Here is a 22,316-nt window from a genome sequence, read left to right as displayed (position 1 = left end):
CCTATCAGTAGGCCCCATGTCACAAGGCCATCACCAGTTTTCACTTCCTGAAGGATATCCCAGTGCTCATGAACTTCCCTGATCTAAAGAGATTTCCCTGATCTAAAGAGATCAGGGAGACCTGACGTGCTATATATACTCTGGATCGGCAGCCACAGGTAGTGGCTCTAAACACAGTACTCAGCAAATCACTTACAGCATATCTGTGCTTACATCGGCAACTCTAGAGAAGTTCTGATAATTTTCATACCTTAAACTGTATTAAAATGGTTTTTCAGATGTGTTCTCATTTATTTAAACCCTGGGGTTGGCTTGCCACCATTGTTTCAGCTATTATTTCTGTGTCCGTTTTGTAGCAATTGCCACCACACGTGCGTGTCTGGGATTCTGTAACTCTGAACACACTGCATGTCATCGGAATGGGGTTTTTTGACCGAGCTGTCACTTGCATTGCTTTTTCTAAATCTGTAAGTAAAGTAAATCAATAGTCATATTAAGAATGTTTTCTGAACTGGTCTTCGAAGCCTTTCCAATTTAGCTTCCATGGCCAAAACAAGCTTCCAAGTTGTCTTTTTCTCTCAGCTTCCTCTTTAGCGGAGGAAAGCATGCACCCCAGTTGTTTCCAACAGTTTATGTCACTATTAAGGTTATCAGCATCTCAGCAGTCTCAGCCGTCTACGTTACGCATACCAGAAAATGCAGTTAATTACTTCAAGGGCAAGTAGTTGCAGAAGTACTTGTGTTCCTGAAATTTCAGTATTCTTACTCCTTCTCTTTAATCATCCCATTGCTTCTTTCCCCACATAAGAAAGTTATTCTCTCCCCATTCTTTAACCTTGTACACTGTGCCTCAGAACAACTGATGAAAGACCTTTACAATGTCCTGTACCTCTGATTTTGGATTTAAAAAATGGGAGCTCCTATAGAAGAAGCAAATTCTTTTGCATGAAAGCAGAAAAGGCATATGGATTAGGGATTGTAAAGAATTAGAATCCTGTGGTTAGCCTCTTGGCATCGTCCTTTGAGCTCTAGTCTAACAAGGGGGTAAAAAAAAAGGCATAGGCAGCATTCAAGTGTCATATAAAACCATGAGTTTGTAACCTGACACGCACAAGTCTAGAAACCCTCCGTGTAGAACAGAATCCTTAAGCAGTGTATCTGTTGGTATCTGGTTGTCTTGACAGCATTTTTATAAAGAAGAGGAGTAAACAATGTATTCCCTAGGCAAAATGCTCTTCAATAAAATTTTCCACAAGTACTTGAAATCTACTGGGGACAACATTGTATAGGAAGTAGAAAAGAAAGGAGTGAATTGGGAGAGCTGGTTAAGAATACAAAGGTGAAAGACAACACAGTCCAAGATAAGCTTTGAAGGATAAATAAAAAGGAAGAGCAAGCAAATACTCTAAATATCTCCCTGGAAAGAGAAATAGGTACATAATGACAGGATCCCTGTTGGCAGATGCCACAAGAAAGCAAGTGTGTAATATGATTGCTTTATGCTGTGATTTCACAGTCAGAGCTTAGCCTTGTTTTTAGCATCACTTTCCATCCCATAGCTGTACTTCTTATCTCGCTTTAGACAGCCGGCTCTTCAGGCTCCTCAGTTCTGTCTCTGTCCCACCCATGGAATTGCTTTCAGATGGCTATTTCTGTAGCTGCGTCTGAGATGTGCATGAGGGGCCTGGTTCATCAGGAAACCATGCATCCTTATATATAAACAAAATTAAGTAGGATTTGCTTGGATCTGTTTTTCCCCCAAGAAATTGATTCATTTCCCAAAGAGGCTCACTCTGTGGTAGCCTAAACTTTTGTGGTGACTCAGTTCAAGAGCCAGAAACAAGTGGCCTTGCTATGGGTGGCAGAAGGACTGTTTGTGTCAGTGTTGCTGCCAGAGAATTGCTCGTGTAACCACAGGCTCAGTCTGTTCTAGCAAGCTGATCTGTAGTAAGAGCTGACACAGCTGAAGCTAGGAGCAACAGGATACACAAATCCTATGTGAATGGGTTGGAAAGCATTTAGATGTTTCTTGATGGTTTGTTCCACTGTAGACACGCAGCTAGGAGTGAACACCAAAGATTGGAAAAAATGGCCCAAAAGGTACCTTCCAGACAGCTGAAAAAGTTAGGATGATTGTACAGCAGTTCCCATCTGGTTAGTGAGATGGATGTCAGTCACCTCCCCTCAGCTCAGGCGGGGTTTCGGTTGGAGTTCCTCATCCAGTCTTTGGATTCGTACTTCAGAAAAATAGATACTCACTGGAGAAGGTCCATCTAATATGATGCATGAAGGAAGACTGATGGAATTAGGGTCAATAAGATTATAAAGACTGATAGAAGATACACCTATTAAAAAGACCCCTGTCAGAAATAGTTTTCCGATTACTTACCATGTTCCCTGATTTTGATCCATTATTCTTGTATGAAGAGTAAAGTTCTTCCCCCTCTCCAAGTAGACCTGACAAGAAGTAACTGGTTTAAATTGCATAGAAAGAAACTCAATATAATTGTCAGGAAAAGCTTTCTTAACAGCATAGATAATGATGTGTAGTTTTTTCTTTCCAGTGTTTGGAAAGAGATACCTACCTGATTCCTGACAAAGTCTCTTTGTCTGCACTTTGCAAGAGTTCCTCTTCTAGATCCCTGTTTAGCCCTATTTTTCAATGACCCTATGGATTATTAGATTTCATGAAGATTTATGGGATAACACAAAGTATAACAGTTCCAGTGTAAATATGGATAAATACCTTCATCTACACAGAAGTATTTAATTGTTTTGAATGTGTATTTGTGTTTCACATGTTGCTTGGGCGATGCATTAATATTTTTCCATGTTTTGCTTCAGAACGGAGGAAGTAGCCTGTGCTCCGTGGATGACTCAAATGACCACGTGCTTTCTGTATGGGACTGGCAGAAAGAAGAAAAACTGGCAGATGTCAAGGTGTTGCAATAAGATATTTTGTACTACTTGCTTGTATGTAGATCTGGATTTCTTGTCATAAAATATCTTTCTGTATGTAACTTCTTGTGCTTTTTTTAAAGCTTTGACTTTATGAAAGGCAAAGAACATGATGAAAGGGAATGTTTTCTCTCTGTTGAGATAATCCCTATAGTTTGGGTTTTGTAAAATTGTGCTATTGCCATTCTAGAATTGATTAGAAAAGTCTAGGCAGCAATGACAGGAGCATGTACAGAAACAAAATATCTTAAACTAATCTTTTGTATAGAACTTCTCATTATCTGGCTTGATTGGAAGAATAACTTTTGATACTAACTTACAAAAACATAAAATCTTTGGACTTCAGAGTATTCTACCAAAGTATTTCAGACTATGTTAATAAACTAATAGCTCAGAATTTTCCTTATATTAGGATTATCAGTCTGTCTAACTAAAGAACCATTTTGTATTGTTTTGTTTTCTTTAAATTTTGATACAATATTTTTCTTTTTTTTTTTTTTCCCCCAAGTGCTCTAATGAGGCTGTATTTGCTGCAGATTTTCACCCTACTGACACAAATATAATAGTTACTTGTGGAAAATCACATCTTTATTTTTGGACACTAGAAGGGAATTCCCTTATTAAGAAGCAAGGATTATTTGAGGTAAAATATTTCCTTAATGTTATGTACATAGTAATGGTACAGTCATGCAGAAGTAAGGGTTAGTAAGGTTTGAGTAAATCAAAACAACTGATCATTATTAAACTTGAAATTTTGCAGAAACTCAGGAAGTATTCATGGTATGGCATAGGGAACTTTTCCACAGGTGAAACTTCACAATGAAGTTGTGAAATGCATTTGGTTCCTTGCATTCTTTTTCTTATATTATTTATGGTGTGCTGCTTCCACACAAAATAAAACTACACAAAGTAAAATTATCCCTGCAAAATAAAATTATCTTCAAACTCTCTATGCCTCAGTGGCGGGGGGTGGGGGAGGGGGAAGTGATATATGCTGGGTATTTTTTATCAAAGACTCTCAAAACCCCATAAATGGCAGGAATATGAATATTCTTCTTTTTTCCTCTGTTCTGCTCAGATACATACCCATATGTAATTCAAATACAGATTAAGCTGGCAACTATTTGGTAAATCTCATTTTTATTTCAAGTTCTTGATTTGGTTTTTTCTCTTAAATGTAGCCTAAGCCCTACAGCAGTTGCATGCACAAGTGAGGGAGGTTTGCAGTGACTGCAGATAACTCCAATAGGGCTTAGTTAACTGCTTGTGGAGTCGTGGCCAGCAAATATAGTCAAAACAACTATTTTGCAATGTTAAAGTACTCTGTGTGAAACCAGGAGGAGCTGCTGAGATAATGCATTTCAATTTTGTTACATTCTATTTCTCATTCATTTTTATCTCCTAAGCTACTTGGGCAGATTTCTGCCTCTGCTATGACTGTTATTCCTGATGGTTGTTGCAGATGGGAAAGTGCGGTGACCCTATTTGAGAGCAGTTACTAGTTTGAGGGAGAAAGGCCATGCACACTGCTAGTCAACGAATGTTGTATATAATGTCCTTAAAAGCTACTAACTAGTGAACCTTTTTGTCCCCTTATACATTTCAGTGTCGTGTTGCTGTCAGTACCTTAAATGCAGGGTCTCAAAGCAATGATTCCATTACTGAACCTTAGAATTCCTTCAAGAGATGGTTCATTAATTCTTATACTACAGCCCAACTCTGTTATTATTTTTCTCCTAGAAACATGAGAGTTAAAAATTACAGTGATAAAGCTTGTTTGTTTCTTCAACCACTTCCAAATGCCTTTGGGATTGTGTGGGAGCTGGGGGATTCGGTTTATCCCAGAGCATTTCCTGGTCTGCTGTTAAAACTTGGCGGGCTTTCTCACTCGCTCTATCCGTAACTTGTAATTAAAGGGGGCAGGATTGGGCCACCAACCTCAGCTGATGCATCTGTGGCCTTTGCACAGATCATCTGTTTAGACTGTAGGAATGTGTTTAACTCCTGTGTAGATATTTAAGTAGTAATAGAGCTGTGTAAGACTAAATTGCTCAAATGCACAGAGTTAAAATGAATGGGTTGTGTGTTGCTGTGAGTGTGTGTTTTTCATAATCATGCAGAAACAAGAGAAGCCAAAGTTTGTCCTGTGTGTGACCTTTTCTGAAAATGGTGATACTATTACAGGAGACTCAAGCGGAAACATTTTGGTTTGGGGTAAAGGTAAGACAAGATTGAAGTTAATAGCAAAATTTCAATTTTGAAGACTGAATTTTTACATGATTGTAGCCTCATTTTAAGAAGAATAATTTTTGTTTATCTCGAGTTCTTTCCCAAGACCAATCCAGCAGATTATGTCCAGATTCACCTCTACAAGCATTTTAACAACATATACACCTGACTGCTAGAGCACAACATTCTATAGAACGTGTTTCCTATGGTGAAATACTGAATCATCAAGCTATGCCAGCATGCATGGCCTTTACTGATGTAAGAAATGGCAGGAGAAGTTCTTTTGCTTAGTCAGTGTTATAGTAGAAACACTGTTAATGTAATTGATCTCCAGTCTCCTATACTGTCACTCTGTAGCGTTTGCACAGATTATGCCTGCTGACACACCTTGTACAAAGGCAACAAGTAGCTTTATTTGTTTTCGTGGGAAGTCGAGCTAAAATATGTGCAGATCTAATTGAATTCCTCAGCTTTATTTCAAAAGAACAGATGGATAGGACAAACTTCTGAAAAAGCATTTTTTAGTAAGGAAAGACTTTTTTTTTTTTAGGCAGCAGAAGGCAATGCCTGCTGGACGGCAAACAGTAGCAACATCCTAAATGATCACCTCGTGCATGCTGTGCATAGGGATAAGGAGAATCCCCTAAAGGAGGCCTTATTAATAAAGGAAGAAGGGATATGGATGACAGCTGCTTCTTATTTAGTCAGTGCCTTCTTCCTAGATACTCAAAGGATGTAAGGCCTGGGAAGCAACATGGTGAATCCGTTATGTGGTTGGGCCTCACTGAGCTGTTTTTGTAGACTTCTTTTCATCCAAGGACTATCAGCCAATTATCTCCTTGTGCTTTCGACCAGTACACTGCTGTTGAGGAAAGGGGTGGATGTGGTGTTTGTAACTCAGCTCCTCTTATTTCCCTTCTCTTTTTCTCTGAGATAGTTTAAAGCAAGGCACTTGAACACTTTTCCTTCCAAATGGAGTTGAGAAATTCCTTAGTCCCATCCCCTCCCTGTTCTGGGTGGTTATTTTGGACTACCAATGGCAAAGGGAGATAGTGTGGCAGCTGCTGGCATGGCAGGGTCAGCGCATTGCTCGGGCCAGTTTGCCTTCCTGCTGGTGGACTAATTTCTGCCTTGACTGCAAGCAGCCTTTTCTGCCCTTTCTCCCAGGAATGAAAGGGAATTCTTTGTGTGCTGCAAGATCTTCTCACCTCTGCCGATTCTTTGGGGATGGACAAAAATGTTGTTCTTGTTTTTACAATCTTAGTACAACGTACTTTCTGTGTCTTTACTATATTTGACTCAGTTCTATGTCCAAGCGAAGGCTGCTTCCACCAGTTCAGGTGCCCTTAGCAAAAGCTTCTCTTCATACAAATCCCTTGTAGCTGGCACATTATGTGCATAGATGTGCATAGAAGCAAATGGGATTTATAATGGAAAAAGCAGTTGTTTCTTCCTAACGTGCATCAGCCCCTCGCTCTGCTAAAGATAAAGTTAGCCAAGCTTTGATGCAAGGTGCACGCTTCAGTAACAGAATCACTAGTAGTCGCTTCTTCCTACGTCATACTAGTAGTGGTTCATCAAATTAATAGATGTGCATAGAAGCAAATGGGATTTATAATGGAAAAAGCAGTTGTTTCTTCCTAACGTGCATCAGCCCCTCGCTCTGCTAAAGATAAAGTTAGCCAAGCTTTGATGCAAGGTGATAAAGTTAGCAAGCTTTGATCAAATTAGAGATACTTAATCCAGTATGGTTGGCTAGAACGTGTTTTGAGTCTAAGAAGATACCTGAACAAGCCAAGCTCATCAATAATGAGGTACAGGCTTTTTCAGACCTTCTGCCAGATGTACAAAGACCTCCAGCTTAGTCAGGTTTTGGTGCCAATTAGGTGCCTGGAGGCTGTGGAATATCCTTGGAGGGTAACAAGTGACTGGGTTATGGGTTTTTTGTTGATAAGGTGCGTAGTACTACTGCAGGTCAAATGTGACGTCAGACAGTTTAGCTTAAATCCCCATGGAAGGTCTAAATGAACCTGTTTCACTTTGTGTTTGAACTAGACTGAGTGAGTATATGTATACTGAAAAGATGAAAGGGGGGGAGTATGTTCTTAAGGTGTACTAATTCAGTGGTTCCTGTGGGTGTGAGCATTTTGGTGCAACACCCCATGCCCACCGTTATCACTGTTCAGATATAATCCTTGACAGGTAGCAGAGAAATGGAGAAAAAACCTGGGGGGAGAAAGGAGCCGTTGAGCTGAGTATTTCAGTAGTAATATCTTTTCTCCTTCTCTCTAGGTACCAACAGAATAAGCCATGCAGTTCAAGGGGCACATGAGGGTGGAATATTTGCGCTGTGTATGCTGCGAGACGGCACGTTAGTGTCAGGAGGAGGAAAAGACCGAAAGCTGATATCCTGGAATGGAAATTACCAAAAACTTTACAAGACTGAGGTGATATCACCTATCTTGAAATACTTCTGCTGCTCAAAATGCAATTTTAGCTGTCTTCTGAACAGAGCTTTTTAAATCTTTTTTTTTTTTCTTATGGATGTGTATTCTGTGGGAAAGCAAATCAGTGGTAAAATGTAATATCATTTGAGTCACCAAGTCATTCCGGTGATAGGCTATTCATTAATATAGTATTTCCTTTTAAAGATCTATGGTAATTGGAAAACAAGTCTTGAATTCATACTTTTTCATATTATTTCCTCCCTTTGTGATTAATAATTTGAGGTCATTTTTCAGTGCTACACTATTAAGATGTTTTTTGTACTTTCCTCTTTTCCAAAATGATGTGAGAGTTTTTAGTACTTACATTTCTTACAAGAAATGCTAATTTCTTGGTTAGCATTGTATTTTATTTAAAAAAGAAATTCCAAATATTAATTCAGTTGCTATGTAGGAACTTAAAAGATTCAGAGACGTGGTGGAGTCTCCTTCCCTGGAGACTTTCAGCAGCTACCTGGACTTGTTCCTGTGTGATCTACTCCAGGTGATCCTGCTCTGGCAGGGGGTTGGACTAGATGATCTCTAGAGGTCCCTTCCAACCTCTACCACTCTGTGAATCTGTGTGAATTAAAGCAGCATTTGCTTGGACAGAGCTACATGACTGTTTACGTACTGAATGCAAGAGAAAATCAGCATAAAACTCTGAGGAAGGGTTTCAGCTCTACTAGAATGGCATGTGTGGTTTGGTACTTCAGTTTTTCTCACAGCACAAGGTACATGCTTGTTGTGCTGTTTCTAACTGTGGCATCCTTCTTTTTCTCTTGTTCGTTCATGCAGTGGTGTTCCTCGTTAGTATAAATTTTACATCTTCCCTTGAACTTTATACTGGAGATTTCCACAGACTCTTTCAGACCCTAGGCTGCAATTAAAGAAACATTCCTTGCAAGAAAGTACTAGTGATACGCAGCCTGACACTATCTCTGAGCAGAAATGCTTCCTGTGATCTCACAGCTGCAACTAAAACATGATCGAGTTAATACAGCATGGAGGAACCTTTTCTGTTTGTTGACATACGTGGTTTATCAGTGTTCTGTAGATAATGATGACTTTTCTTGTAGCGTTATAAAGACTGAGCCGATGCAAGCTGTTATAAACTTTCCAAAGTCAGGCATATAAACTCATCCATTTCATTTCTTCTCCCTGCAATGTTTCTTAAACTGCATTTGCTAGGCCATGCGTCTTTAAAACCAGCGATGCTTGACACATTTCCTGACTTAGCTATCTGTCTGTTATGACCACAGATTCCAGAGCAATTTGGTCCAATAAGAACAGTAGCAGAGGGAAAACGGGACGTTGTATTGATAGGAACCACTAGAAACTTCGTCCTACAGGGCACGCTATCAGGAGATTTTTTCCCAATTACCCAGGTAAGCTGTTGCCTTGCAAGAACGTTTCTGAGTGCCTAATAGAAGGAAAGGTATTGCTTAAAGTTAAGTTTCATAAATATGCATTTATTTATTATCACAGTACTTAGTACTTTTGGCAATAAATAACATACATTGGCTTAGATAGATGTATTTTTATAATGCTTTAATATATGGTTTAGTCATCTTAATCCTGTTTAAACATGTTTCGTTTTGATGGTACTGTCCTTGTCAAGAAACATTTCTGCTTGTGTAGGGTCACACTGATGAGCTTTGGGGACTTGCAGTTCATTCCTCTAAACCTCAGTTCTTCACTTGTGGACATGACAAGCACATTACCCTCTGGGATGCTAGCACTCATCGTCCTATCTGGAACAAGATTATAGAGGTATAAATTAATTAAACACAACTCTACTCCTCTGACAGAGCTTCTCGAGTTAATTTGGGTTTTCCATAAAGTTATTGATTAAAAATACCTTAAAGTATTAACTTGAGGAAAAAAATTAGTCATAAAATTTGTCTTTCTGAAAATGGATGCAAAAGTCCTAAAAACAAGCATTTACGACCCTAGGTTGTATGGATCTGCATGCTGTATCGCATGGAAGTACACAGTGCTGTTGACATTTACATTTTTTTACTAGGAAATGAACCACAAATATAAAGCTAGGAAGTTTTTTGGGTTTGGTTTTTTTTTTTTGGTGATGTTTTTATGGCCCTTTTAATTTATTTTCTGTAATTTAATTTATTAGTATTTTTGTGCATCTGTTCACAAATAAACAAATGTGGTGTTTAGAATGTCACTTCCTGTCTCTAGTATGAAACTTGGTGTTTAGGTACTGAAGGAACACTTAGTGAAGGCTCAGTTTTATACCGTATGCAAGCGCTCAGTTGGGCATCTGTGGACTCCTAACAGCTTTGTTGTGATATGTGGTCTCAGTTACGACATGCATCACTGGGAACTGATTTTTAGAGTACGTTTTTTGGACACCTGATCACTTTTCTAATTGTTTATCCATAGGAAGACATTGGCTTGTCTCCTAGAGACAGCAGTGATGCTTTTATCTCTCTGTTTTGGGATGCCACTATCACAATTTTTCAACAGTCTTCTGTCTACATTTTTTTAATAGGTGTGTGAGTGTGGGGTTTTTTTGAGATATATGTACTGATCACAATAATCAGGTTACTTCTCGATCTTTTTTACCTGCCCTCTGTACAGGGAAAAGTTCCAAAATTACTTCAGGAAGAAGAAAACAGCACCTGGTGTAGATAAGTACCCAGGTTTGCAAATCAGATTGTAGCCAGTAACTTACAGCTGACCTGTACGTTGCTGACTGAAGTGTTTTCTGTGTGATAAATTGTCCTGTATTAGTTTACATGTAGTTTTGAAAATCTCAATTATGCAACATTTTTCATAAAAAGATTGTTCGTTTCCAGGCCTACATAAAACTTTAACTTAAAGCTCTTTACTGCTAAGACTTCTTGAACACAACACATCTGCAGTAAGTGCATGCTGCTGCGTCAGGCCGAAGCAGTCTTAACCCAGTAGTGTTTGCCAAGTCTCTCTCGTAGTATCGCGCTCCAGTTGTATGCACTTGTTAATCATGATTGCTTGGTGGATGTGGAAATTGGAATTTTTTTCTGTCTAACCAAGGTCATGTGCTTTAAGGTCTATATTTTTGTTGACTTCTAAATTAAATGGAGAGACCAAATCAACAGTTCCAGTGCCCCAGAGAGAGAGCCTTGTTTTTGCAGTTCAGTGCCTGAGTTATAGAGACAGATTGGTCTGTAGGATCAGAGATTAAAAGAAAGGAAAAGTAGTTCTTGTAATCTAGAAAAAAATGGAAATCAATAATGCTAAGGACTTGGCCTGAGAAGCAGGCAGACAATTACATTTTCCTACCTCCTAATCATTTTAGGGTTTAAGGTACGTTTTCATGATTTAGATTAAAAACCAAGCTCTCTCACCTTCAGCCTTTAGGAGTGCTGTAGTTGGGCTTCAGGGGAACGGTCAAACCTTGCTGCTACCGAGATGCCAAATGCAGGATCAGCACGCCTAGGCTATGACCTTCAGCAATAAAACGTAATTTTAAAAATCAGTGAGCAGTTATAAACCAAACTTCTCTGGATCTGTTTTGGTAGGCTCTAAGAAAAGATGAGCACGTGCCTTTTTTTGTTTTGAAATCCAGCAATAGCAGTGTGCCATGCGGTATGGAATATGGCCACACTAGATGGGGTTGCATGTGAAGGATTTCTGCAGAGTGACTTGAACAGTGACACAACTGGAAACTTTTCCATAGGGCTTTCTGGTCTTCTGCCTAGCTTTTTTTTTGTGGAGGCTTCTTTTGATTATATAGAAATGGCGCACAACTTGTTCTGTGCAAGTCTTGTAAATAAATATCCTGAAGTGGGGGGAGTAAAATCATTGGTACTATTTTTTTAATGCTTTATTATTGAATTTTTTGGGAAAAAAAACACCATCGTGTAATGCAATTCCAGGTACTAGTAGGATCCTTTGCTGAGTGTAAAGGTGTATGGTTTTATATACTTGCATACGCTTTCAAAAACGCTGGGAGAATAAGAAGTAATAAGAAATATATCAGGGGGACTAACAGGAACAATGTACTGAGGAGAGCCTATAGTCATGAAGAAAAGTGAAAAATCTGGCACTTTGCTCTCTGGCAGTCCAAAGAAAAGAGCATTTAGAAGTTTGGGTTGATAGTGAAACATCACTAGTGGAGAGAAGTACGGTGCGGGGAAGAGGAGCAAACCTGTTACTCAGATAAGCTGCTCAGAAATAAAGTTACTTAAGTAATCATCAACTCAAAAAAGCACATAATTTCCACTGTTTTATCCTCTGTGTCCTCTGAAAAACAGGACTGGGGTTTAGCTGATTATGACTTACAGTGAGCTTCAATTAATATTTAGTCGTGGTTTTGCAAATATTAAGACAGTGTCTAAAAAACTGTTGTTAAAGGAATTGTGTTATGTTTTTGATTCTTTTGAAAAGGTCAATGGCAACAGCAGTAGGACTGCTAAACGAGGTTTAGATTTATTTCTTTTCTCCTCCAAGTACACACCGCTTCATTAAGACAAGCTTTCTATTATCAGTCTTGACAATAATCTCCTTATTAGCCACTTGAAATGTCTGAGACTATGTTTCATAAATCAGTGACTGATTATCTACAGTAAACAAACCATTTCCTGTTAACCTATTTTTGTCATAAGAGATCTACATAAAAGCTTCTTAATTTAGTTGTGAGTACAAGTTACTGCTCAGATCCAATTCTCTATTTGAACCTCTGGTTTGTTCCAGAGAATATTTTAGCATTTACTATGAAATTATACTTCAAACAAATTTTCCTTTCGGGACTGCTGTAGAGGTTTAGAACATGTGTAGAGAAATCCTGGATCTCAACAATTCTCTGAAATTTCTTTAGACTTAGTAGCGTCTTTGAAATTAGTCACCTGTTTAAAATTAATGAGAATATCCCTTACAGCTCGCCTCTGGGGCTAGTAATTACCAATTACTAAAAACGTCAACAGCTTTACTAAAATGCCTACAATGTGATACTGGTTTAGAACACAGAAAATCAAGGACATAAGCGTTTCTCTTGAAATATGTTACTGGATTCTTTTTTTTGCTTACAGTTTAAAATTATTTTGGGCAGGTATCAGAAAAAATGAGCTATTTATTTTGGGACTTTCTGCTATAACCTCAAGAGTTCTGGAGCTCATTCCATGTAACAGAACAAATATTAGAAAGAAAATGCTTACCTTCTTTTTTTAGGCATAAGTTTAAATTGCAAGAAAAACACTGCAATTCTACCCGTATCCATAATAATACACTGTACAAAGCAAAGTGTTTTCAAATTGCAGGTGAGAGCAAGAAGCCAGGTTTGTACCCTTAACCTCCCACAAAGCTGCAGCTGGCAGGTGCTGAGATAGGTGTTGGGGTGTGCAGAAGTTAGGCTTTACCCCTCCCTGCCAAGTGATACATACCTTCGTTGAATAAGGGACTTTCTTGTCCTTTACCCAGTAGGTAGACTGCGGCTTTGATGCTTAATTCTTAGATCAGCTCTAATTTAGTAAGTTATTTTTACCTTTTGTTTGTGATTTGTTGAGAAGCTGCCTTTGCCAGTGTTATGGTTATGAAATCACTGGCCAAGTTATTTTTAGATAGTGAAGAAAACAGTGGCCTTGCATAGAGGGAAAAACAATCTATTGGGCAATCTCAATCAGTTAAAAATGCTTCTTTTTTTTTCCCCCCTCAAGTTTGTATTTTAAAAAAAAAAATCAAAAATCCCCAAAAATCAACAAGAGAGGCTTACCCTGTTCCTGAGGCAGATAATCGAACTATGTTTTTGTTATAACTTGGGCCGATTAAACAGTGTGCTTCTTTCTGAAACATTTTAGGATCCAGCGCAGTCCTCAGGTTTTCATCCCTCAGCGTCTGTGGTTGCAGTAGGGACGCTGACCGGCAGGTAAGATGCGCAGAGCTACACCTTGGTCACTACGTGATCTTTCCAGCTCCCATCCAAGCTCATGTTCTTGTTTGGCAGATGTATGCGTGACATATATTCATCCCCTATAGATTTGTATTGAATTTCAGGGTGAAATTTATTTGTATTGCCTTAGTGCCTAGCAGGCCTAGTCTTGGGCCAGTACCTCGTGTTTGCCAAGTGTGGCATGAACACGGAACGAAGAGATGGTTTCTGCCCTGGGAGAGCAGCGATCTAAGATCAGTGCTAAGATGTGGATTTGGACAGGGTAGGAAGTCTGGGTTAGCAGTGCAACCCTGCATTGGAGGTGCTGTCACCGTACCAGTGACCTGAATGTTAAATCTCTGGGTCCGTCGTGGCAAAGGAGAGGCTAAAGAAGGCAATCGAGGTAATGGCCTAACTCTGCGGGTGCGTACGGAGATCTTCCCACAGGCCTGTAGGGCAGCATAGAGGAAATCACAGAGAAAAAAGGTTGCTTGTTGGAAAGTTGAGCGAGTGGTTTATTATCTGTAGTGCAGTGGCAGCCAGAGGCTTTCACAAAAATTTGGCAAATCTTCCACTGTGCTAGACATAGTGTAAAAATGCATATTAAGAGAATTCTTCTGCCTGAAGAGTGTAAAACATAAATGAGAGGGACAAAGCCGAGGTGAAACATAGTGCCTCTGTTTTACAGGGCAGGCTGAGCCCTCGGCCACGTAGCGGGTGAACAGCAGGCCCTCGGTTTAACTGTGACAGAAGGAAGGAGTGCGCTTCGTCCTCTCTAATGTCACTTGAGGGCAGACTTTGCTGTTAGTACTGAAAACGGTTCCACTGAACTGAGAACATACAGAGTGCTTACAGGTTATGAGCCGAGATTATTTGGGATTGCATATCAATCCCAAACAAAGGATTTACTTCAGTTACTAAATTTACTTCATTTACTAACTGAAGTAAATAAAAAGGAGAAGCTTTGAGAGGAATCTTTACGTTGCCTTTGATAATTTGATGAAAGTGCTGAAATGCAAATTTTATCTTTGTCCTTTCTACGTTTCCACAAATTAAATTTTAGTTCACTAAAATGAATCAATTAGATTTATTCTAAACTAATGAATTAACTTTAAAATAAATTAATAAACAAAGCTGATCCTTTTGTGAAGAGAGAATGTCCCTGATTCTTGGTTGTGTTCTCCTTTGCTCTAGGATTTAATGTAGGCATCGCTTTAAACATCAGCATAGCACAGGGGAGGGTCATTAAAGGAGAAGGGTCATTATATACAATGCTTACTTTATTCTGATGCGTGACACATAGTAAAACACACAAAAAGCTGATGATTGAGATTAGGGTCAAGGACTGATCTTTTTTTTGGTTAAAAAACATGGGAAAAACCCTATCCTCTTGTTAAGGTAAAAACAAACCAAACCGAGTAGCAGTTGCTGTTTTTCTTTTCTTGGTGTAAAACTTATGCTATTTTGACAGAAGAAAAGTTGGTCAAGATTACAGTGGATTTGAATTCCTTATGGGATGATTTATTGGCCTCTTTTCTGTATTTACAACAGGTGGTTTGTGTTTGACACAGAAACAAAAGACTTGGTCACTGTACACACAGATGGAAACGAACAGCTGTCTGTAATGCGTTACTCACCAGGTTTGAGAGCATTCACTTACTGGTCAGAAAAAAAAGCATTGAAACTTGATATCAGATTTGGGGTTCGGTTGTTTTAAAATAAATCCCCGCTTACCATACTGAAGTTGAAAATAAACGCCATGAAACATTGGCGACACTGAACGGGCAGTGTCTTAGGCTCTACTTTGCTTTTCCCTCCCTCCTTCCCCTACACATTCAATGTGGTGTCACTGGGAAGAAAAAAACCCACATATGACTTAACTGCGCGGGTTGTTACGACCAGGTTAATGCTTAGTGGACTCCAGCCCCTTCCAGAAGTGGTGTGTGTGTTTAACAGTAGTACTTACTGTATAAACTTGTTTTTAATCTTGAAACATGCATCGATATACAGCCAAAAAAGGAAACATGGGATTTTATTTCCGGTATCAAGGCCTTTAAGAACAGTTCTTCCTGTCTGTTACACACTAACTCTTCAAAACGTGCTTACGTTTTTTCTAATAGGAGTAATTACAGTCCACTTTTGTGTTCATAGATGGAAACTTCTTGGCAATAGGTTCCCATGACAACTGTATCTATATATATGGCGTAAGCGAAAATGGAAGAAAGTACACTAGGATTGGCAAATGTTCGGTCAGTAACTTTTTTTTCCTCCTGGTTCGATCTTAACAACTTCCGTGTGTGTTGTAGCACCGTATGAATACTGTCATGTGGAGAGATACTGTTAGTGCAGTAAATACAGTATTTTTCTCTTTGTAGGGTCATTCCAGCTTCATCACTCATCTGGATTGGTCTGTTAATTCACAGTATCTTGTGTCTAATTCAGGAGACTATGAAATCTTATACTGTGAGTAAGGATTATATTTAGTCCTTTTGTTCAAAGTTCAGGCAGTCCAATACAGATTTAAAATTTAAATGAGACTATATAACTGCCAAGATAGACCATATGTTTTACTTCATCTGGTGCAATCAGAACTCCATACAATTTGAGAATTAAAAACGTTCTCACGTGGTGTGGGTTTTGTTTACTTTTTATTTTTTCTTCCATAGGGATCCCCTCTGCTTGTAAGCAAGTCGTGAGTGTTGAAACAACTAGAGACATAGAATGGGCCACTTACACCTGTACTTTAGGATTCCATGTTTTTGGTAAGTACCTTTCCTCGTAAAAGCTCTTACCATTCTTGTTATTAACAAACACTTGGGTTGCCAACTTTTTCTTATGAAACATGACTATTCATATTTCAGGGAAAAACAGAGCACTTCTGTTATGCCATTTTTATTACAATCTGTCCTCTTATTTCAATCCAGAAAGGCTCTGATTTAATGTTCTTGCTAACTTCAATATGAAGTTACAACATAACTGGGAGACAGGGAAGAAATCACACACTGCCCTTTCTGTCACACTAGAGCTGCTTCTCGTCACTTTTAATTTAAAGTGCCACTTCTATGGAATTATCATTTATTTAGGCAGCTACTGGGCCAAATCCCCTTACCAGAACCGGTTCCATTTGCACCAGTCACTGTGCAAATGCAAAATGGGCGACAGTCTCCGTCATTAAGTACTTAAAATGTATTTTGATACAATATATAGCAGTTAAAAGAGGTGAAGGGAGTACAAGAAGAAAAATGTAATAACATCAGGATGTTTTGTTTCCACGGGACTTGTACCAGTTTTGAAGGAACTGCTTTCCCCCGTGTACTCTGAAGCTCTGTACTCATTCATTCCACAGCGTGTGCAGAACTAGGCAGATTCTTACAAAAGCTGAGTACGAAAAGCTTCAAATCCTTGAGTCCTCAAGATAAAATGTGGTAGATAAGCTATGGTAGAAGTTCAGAGAAGAGTCTGGTTTAGTACAAGCAGTATGCAAGGAAGATTTTCACCTGTGTTTCAAGTGGAATGAATGCAGTAATGTGTTTGGAGGCAGCCAGGAAGGACATGTTTTCAGAGCCTAAAGATGGGTTGGCAGTAGCAATATGCTGGGAAGACACATTCTCATTTAGTATAACTTAACTGGCAACCAGTGCTTGGGTATCACTGCAACATGAGGATTAAATCAAAAGGAAGAAGTCCTAGAAGAGTGGCTGCATGTTGACTTGTTTCTCGTACGAGGGACGAAGGCCCTTACAGAAAGGCCTTACTGGGCCAATGGGGAACTTGTGCAAACTGCGTTTTATACCTATAGTCTTCGTGCTGAACTGGTTTATTGTAAGCTAAAGCGATAAGGAATAAATAAAAGTAGCTGCTAATTTTAGTAATGATCACAATTGTCATTTTAGTAATGTCATAGAGATTGTGAGGATGTTCGTCAAGTGAGTGGAATTTTGAAGGAAAAGGTTATAACTTGCTCAGAAAGGATGTGTGGTGCGCAAGAAGAGGAGGTGGTGCCATATATTCTGAGGATTCATAGCTGCACAGTTCGGTTCACACTGGGAAGTTACAAAGATAATGCATAATCATTATAGCTAAAAAAAGAGTATTAATGGTGGCAGGGTTATACTGTTGCCCATCCAGAAAGATCAAATGAATGGATTTTTTTTTTAATAGCTAAGCAGAATCAGTCAAATAACAGGAATTGCTGAGGATGTGAGATTTTAACCATTCCAGTGTCTTTTTGGGAAAGGAATTACAAAACTCTGTCTAACCAGCAAGTTCTCAAAATTCTTCTGCTACAGGAAATAGATAAGTACCTAGAGGGGAGTTTCTTCCAGATTTCATTCTGGGGAGTTGGAAAAAACTTACTGAGAATATGAATGCATCTTGTGTAGAAATGACTGTGGAATTAGGCAGGCGTGATCCTTAGTATAGGAATGAAAAAGAGCAATGAAATTAAAATAATGGACTTCAGGGAGGCAAACTGTCAAAATCCAAGGCCCCGTTCAGGAAGATATGAATTTGGAAAAAGGCAAGATGTGGTAGCTCCATAGGTGGTATGAAGCACACACACTCTACCAGCCCAGAGGAAAGGATAGGAGTGACAGCAAGATACAACTTTGGTTAAACTGTCGTTGAGCTCTCCTACAAGGAAGAGGAATGCAGAAAGTAGAAACTGTTGGAGGGCCAAGGAGACACGTAAACAAAGCCTGAGCATAAATACTTGTGACAAGTACAGAAATAACAGAAGGGTCAACTACAATATTGGCCTGCTCTGTGGAGAGGAGACATGACACTGCCAAGGCTGAAGTGTTGAAAAACACAACGCTTTCTTCTTGGTTTTTACTATGTCTTTATTAGAAGGCTTCCTACAATCTGATGCCTAACCCAGTTAGCGCCAGGAACGAAAGAGGACCTCCCCTTTTCGTCGGGAAGTAGCAGATTGGAAAGTAGTTACAGGCCAGATATTTTCCAAGTGTCTGAGTGTGATGAACTCTGTTGCATCTGTGAAAACAACTGGTTGGCATAATCTCGAGACCGTTAGTACTTTATTTTCAGGACCTCACAGAGAACAGGCGAAGTACTGAAAGAATGGAAAAGAATGAATTTAGCATCTGCAGAATCACATATGTACCTTCAGAACCCATGTGGAGGGGATGAAATGCAGAGTTAGTGGGTAGAATAAGAAACTGAAGAAGCTCGTGCATTATAAATTGGAAGCCAGTCTGGTAACGTTGGGAGTCACACTGCTGTACAGTACGCTGGGGCCTCAGAGCAGCCAGTATGAACAGTTTTCAAATGCTTGCCAGTATTGCCTCACTGAACACAGAAGAAGCAATCAAGGATGCGAGGCTTCTAGTATATTGATTTTTCATTAGCTGCTGGCTGAGTGAAGCTAGGGATAGTTTCTCACTCCAGTAGAACCACATTAAAATCACTAATAGTACGCGTGGCACTCGCAGATCAGCATAACCAGTGCAGGGGGAAAAATGAACATTACTCAGCTGAAGACCTGTCTTAAGCATGGGAACAGGTTGGTCAGCCTGGCGGTGTTTAGAGATCATAGAATTACAGAATGGTTTGGGTTGGAAGGGACCTTAAAGACCATCTAGTTCCAACCCCCCTGCCATGGGCAGGGACACCTTCCACCAGACCAGGTTGCTCCAAGCCTCATCCAGCCTGGCCTTGAACACTTCCAGGGATGGGGCATCCACAGCTTCTCTGGGCAACCTGTTCCAGTGCCTCACCACTCTCTCTGTGAAGAACTTCTTCCTGATATCTAATCTAAACCTCCCTGTTTTCAATGTAAACCCATTCCCCCTTGTCCGGTCACTGCAGACCCTTGTAAAAAGTCCCCCCCAGCTTCCTTGTAGGCCCCTTCAGGTACTGGAAGGTGCTATAAGGGCTCCCCGGAGCCTTCTCTTCTCCAGGCTGAACAAGCCCAACGCTCTCAGTCTGTCCCCACAGCAGAGGTGCTCCAGCCCTCGGAGCATCTTCAGGGCCTCCTCTGGACTCGCACCTCTTCCTTACCATACATGACCTAGCAAAGAGATGTTTCCGCACACATGGGGAGAGGTCGGGGCAGTCGGCAAACCAGTACTTCATGTTTCATTTTATCAACAACAGCCTCTAATTCCTTATAAAGACATGGAATCCCTTCCTCTTAGTGCTTTTGAATTGCTGTGCAATGACACAAAGACTGTATTTGGGAAGAATTCCATGCGGACTGAGGGCCAGCTCTTTCCACAGTGCAGGGCAGATGCCCACTTCCAACCGTCGCATCCTGCCCTGCAGTAACGCCAAAGGAATCATAGAATCACAGAATGGTTTGGGTTAGAAGGCACCTTAAAGACCATCCAGTTCCAACCCCCCTGCCATGGGCAGGGACACCTTCCACTAGACCAGATTGCTCAAAGCCTCATCCAGCCTGGCCTTGAACACTTCCAGGGATGGGGCATCCACAGCTTCTCTGGGCAACCTGTTCCAGTGCCTCACCACCCTCTTCGGGAAGAACTTCTTCCTGATATCCAATCTAAACCTGTTCCCTGGAAGGAAGAGCATGCCCTCAAGTGGAAGGACCTCAAGAGACCCTGCCGAGGATGTGTTACACAGGGGCAGTCGTGGAAGATGGTAACACCAAGACAGGGCAGGATTTCTGCCAAATCTTAATGGCAGAGCACACATTACATCTGATTATGTCAGTGGTCTCTGCACGTTAGGTACTATTTAGGTTGAGTAGGGGTTAGATAAAATCTGAATTACAAAAATCAGATGTACAAACAGAGTATTGCATACAGAAAAATGGGATTTCATTAACAGGTGGGATTTCATTGCAGTTTGTTACAGGCAGGTGTTCAGACACTTTCACGGTGTGGTGCTTAGATTTGGTCCTTGTGTTGATAAGCCTGCAGTTTAATCCTACACCACCGCTTGGTGCAGGAACAGCAAGGAGTGCTGGCTACATGAGGAAGGAGGAGAACTGTTTGCAGCAAACCAAAAACATTTTAAAATATTGCAGGTTCAGTTTCTTTTCAAGGGATCTATTAACTACTAAATAGGCTTTAAAAATAACGAATCTATTGTGTTGTACGTTTTAGTCTGTAGTAGTATGAAGAAAGCATGTGGAATCATACACAGGGAGCTTTCTAGAGTACAGTAGTAGGTATGTCGGCTCCAACACAAGCAGAAGGGAAAGTAAAAGCAGTAACTGTTATTTTTCTACATAACCATATGAAAATTCTTTTAGGCTCAGGCACATGACTGTAGTTCGGCAGGGTTCTTTTTTCCAGAGTAAAAAGCACTTTGCTGACTGGAGGAAGTAAAGTATTTACGTGCCTGATTTCCTACTCGGCTCCGGTCTTCCGCTGGTACTGAAGTATGCGCACTGACTCAGCTGCAGTTACTTTTATAGTCGTATCGTTTTCTCTTTTTTAACCAATCAATCCTTCATTAATGTTTTACCAGATCTTCATCTGTCACTTTTGTTTCCGTTATAAAAGGCTTTAATTAGTCCCTGTGTGTTTCAGGTGTATGGCCTGAAGGTTCAGATGGAACAGATATCAATGCTGTCTGTCGATCACATGGGAGGAAGCTGCTATCAACGGGGGATGATTTTGGCAAAGTACATCTCTTCTCCTATCCGTGTTCGCAGTTTAGGGTAAGGTATTTCCAAAAAATGTACTCTTGTAACTTACACACGTGCATTAAACCTTGTTTTCCCATGTGTGAAAACAGAACAAAAGCACACACCCCTTCCCCAGAAAAAAAAATGGGAATATGTATATGCCTAAGGGATTTACGTAATATTGATTGGAAGTATGGTTAAATTTCCTATTAAACCACTTGGAGAGTGATGGGAGGCCTTGGTTTCATCGCTGTAGGAATGCTAATGTGATAATGAGACCGTTTGATGCCGGTTTGTGTTCTGACCGATACGGTGTTCTCTAGGCTCCAAGCCACGTGTACGGTGGACACAGCAGTCATGTGACTAATGTAGATTTTCTCTGTGAGGACACCCATCTCATCTCCACCGGCGGAAAAGACACGAGCATCATGCAGTGGCGAGTCATTTAAAGGAAACGTCCGTGTGCGCACTTGCGTCGACTGTGCACAGAACTTGTGTATAAACTGTATATTTAAACCTTAACAGTATGGTTGCAGTTTAGCCTGGTCACTGTGATTTTTGTTTAAAAAAGAATTCTTACAAACCTCAGGAAAATGAAGCCCTGTGCTGGTTACCTTCCTCAGTCTGGCGGTTGGTTTTGTTGTCGTCGTGTCACACCTTACGAGCGGGCGTCGTCTCTTCCGTTGTACAACACACAGTACGAGTTTAAGGAATGTGGCTTGACAGTTTGCAGTACAGCGGTATCAGCGGAATGTGACTATCCTAACTGTTTGCTATGGACACTGCTAAAATGGTCACAAAAATGCCTTTCAGAGACTGTATATACGTGCTTATTTGTTTCACTATCCACCCTTTGTACTGTATATCTACTTAGAAAAGTCTGTGACAGCGTCAAGGTACTGAGTTGTTTCTGATGGGGGATGAGGAGTAGGTGCAGAATGTATACACCAAGATGTAAGATGCAAAAATTAGTGATTTAGACCTAAAAGCGTGAACGCTGGTAACTTTGCATTCTCTTAGGAACAGCACAGCTCGGGAATCGCCCCGGAGGGGTTGTGTTCCCTATCAAGTGATCAGCGGGTTGTGCCCCAGTTTGACCTGAACATCTCAGCAGGGTTTACAGATGTCTGTGGTTCAAGTATCCCATACGAGTTTAAATTAAAAA

The 22,316-nt window shown here is 40.2% G+C and overlaps 1 protein-coding gene across 1 annotated transcript; it reads left to right on the top strand.

Annotated features, from left to right (window-relative positions):
• Positions 1–356: 356 nt before the first annotated feature.
• On the top strand, positions 357–21,882 carry EML1 (echinoderm microtubule associated protein like 1; the record flags this gene model as incomplete). The annotated part of the gene is made up of 14 exons (XM_010153960.1): positions 357–467; positions 2,845–2,940; positions 3,467–3,601; positions 5,079–5,178; positions 7,480–7,634; positions 8,933–9,058; positions 9,312–9,443; positions 13,469–13,536; positions 15,091–15,179; positions 15,691–15,788; positions 15,915–16,002; positions 16,206–16,301; positions 21,054–21,184; positions 21,475–21,882. Coding segments are annotated over 14 exons (1,551 nt in total), but the record flags the coding sequence as incomplete, so codon positions are not given.
• Between the last annotated feature and the right edge of the window lie 434 nt (positions 21,883–22,316).

This window comes from Eurypyga helias, unplaced genomic scaffold, assembly GCF_000690775.1.
Source record: "Eurypyga helias isolate BGI_N326 unplaced genomic scaffold, ASM69077v1 scaffold12496, whole genome shotgun sequence".
Lineage (NCBI taxonomy): Eukaryota > Metazoa > Chordata > Aves > Eurypygiformes > Eurypygidae > Eurypyga > Eurypyga helias.
This window is presented reverse-complemented; position numbering and strand designations above follow the sequence as displayed.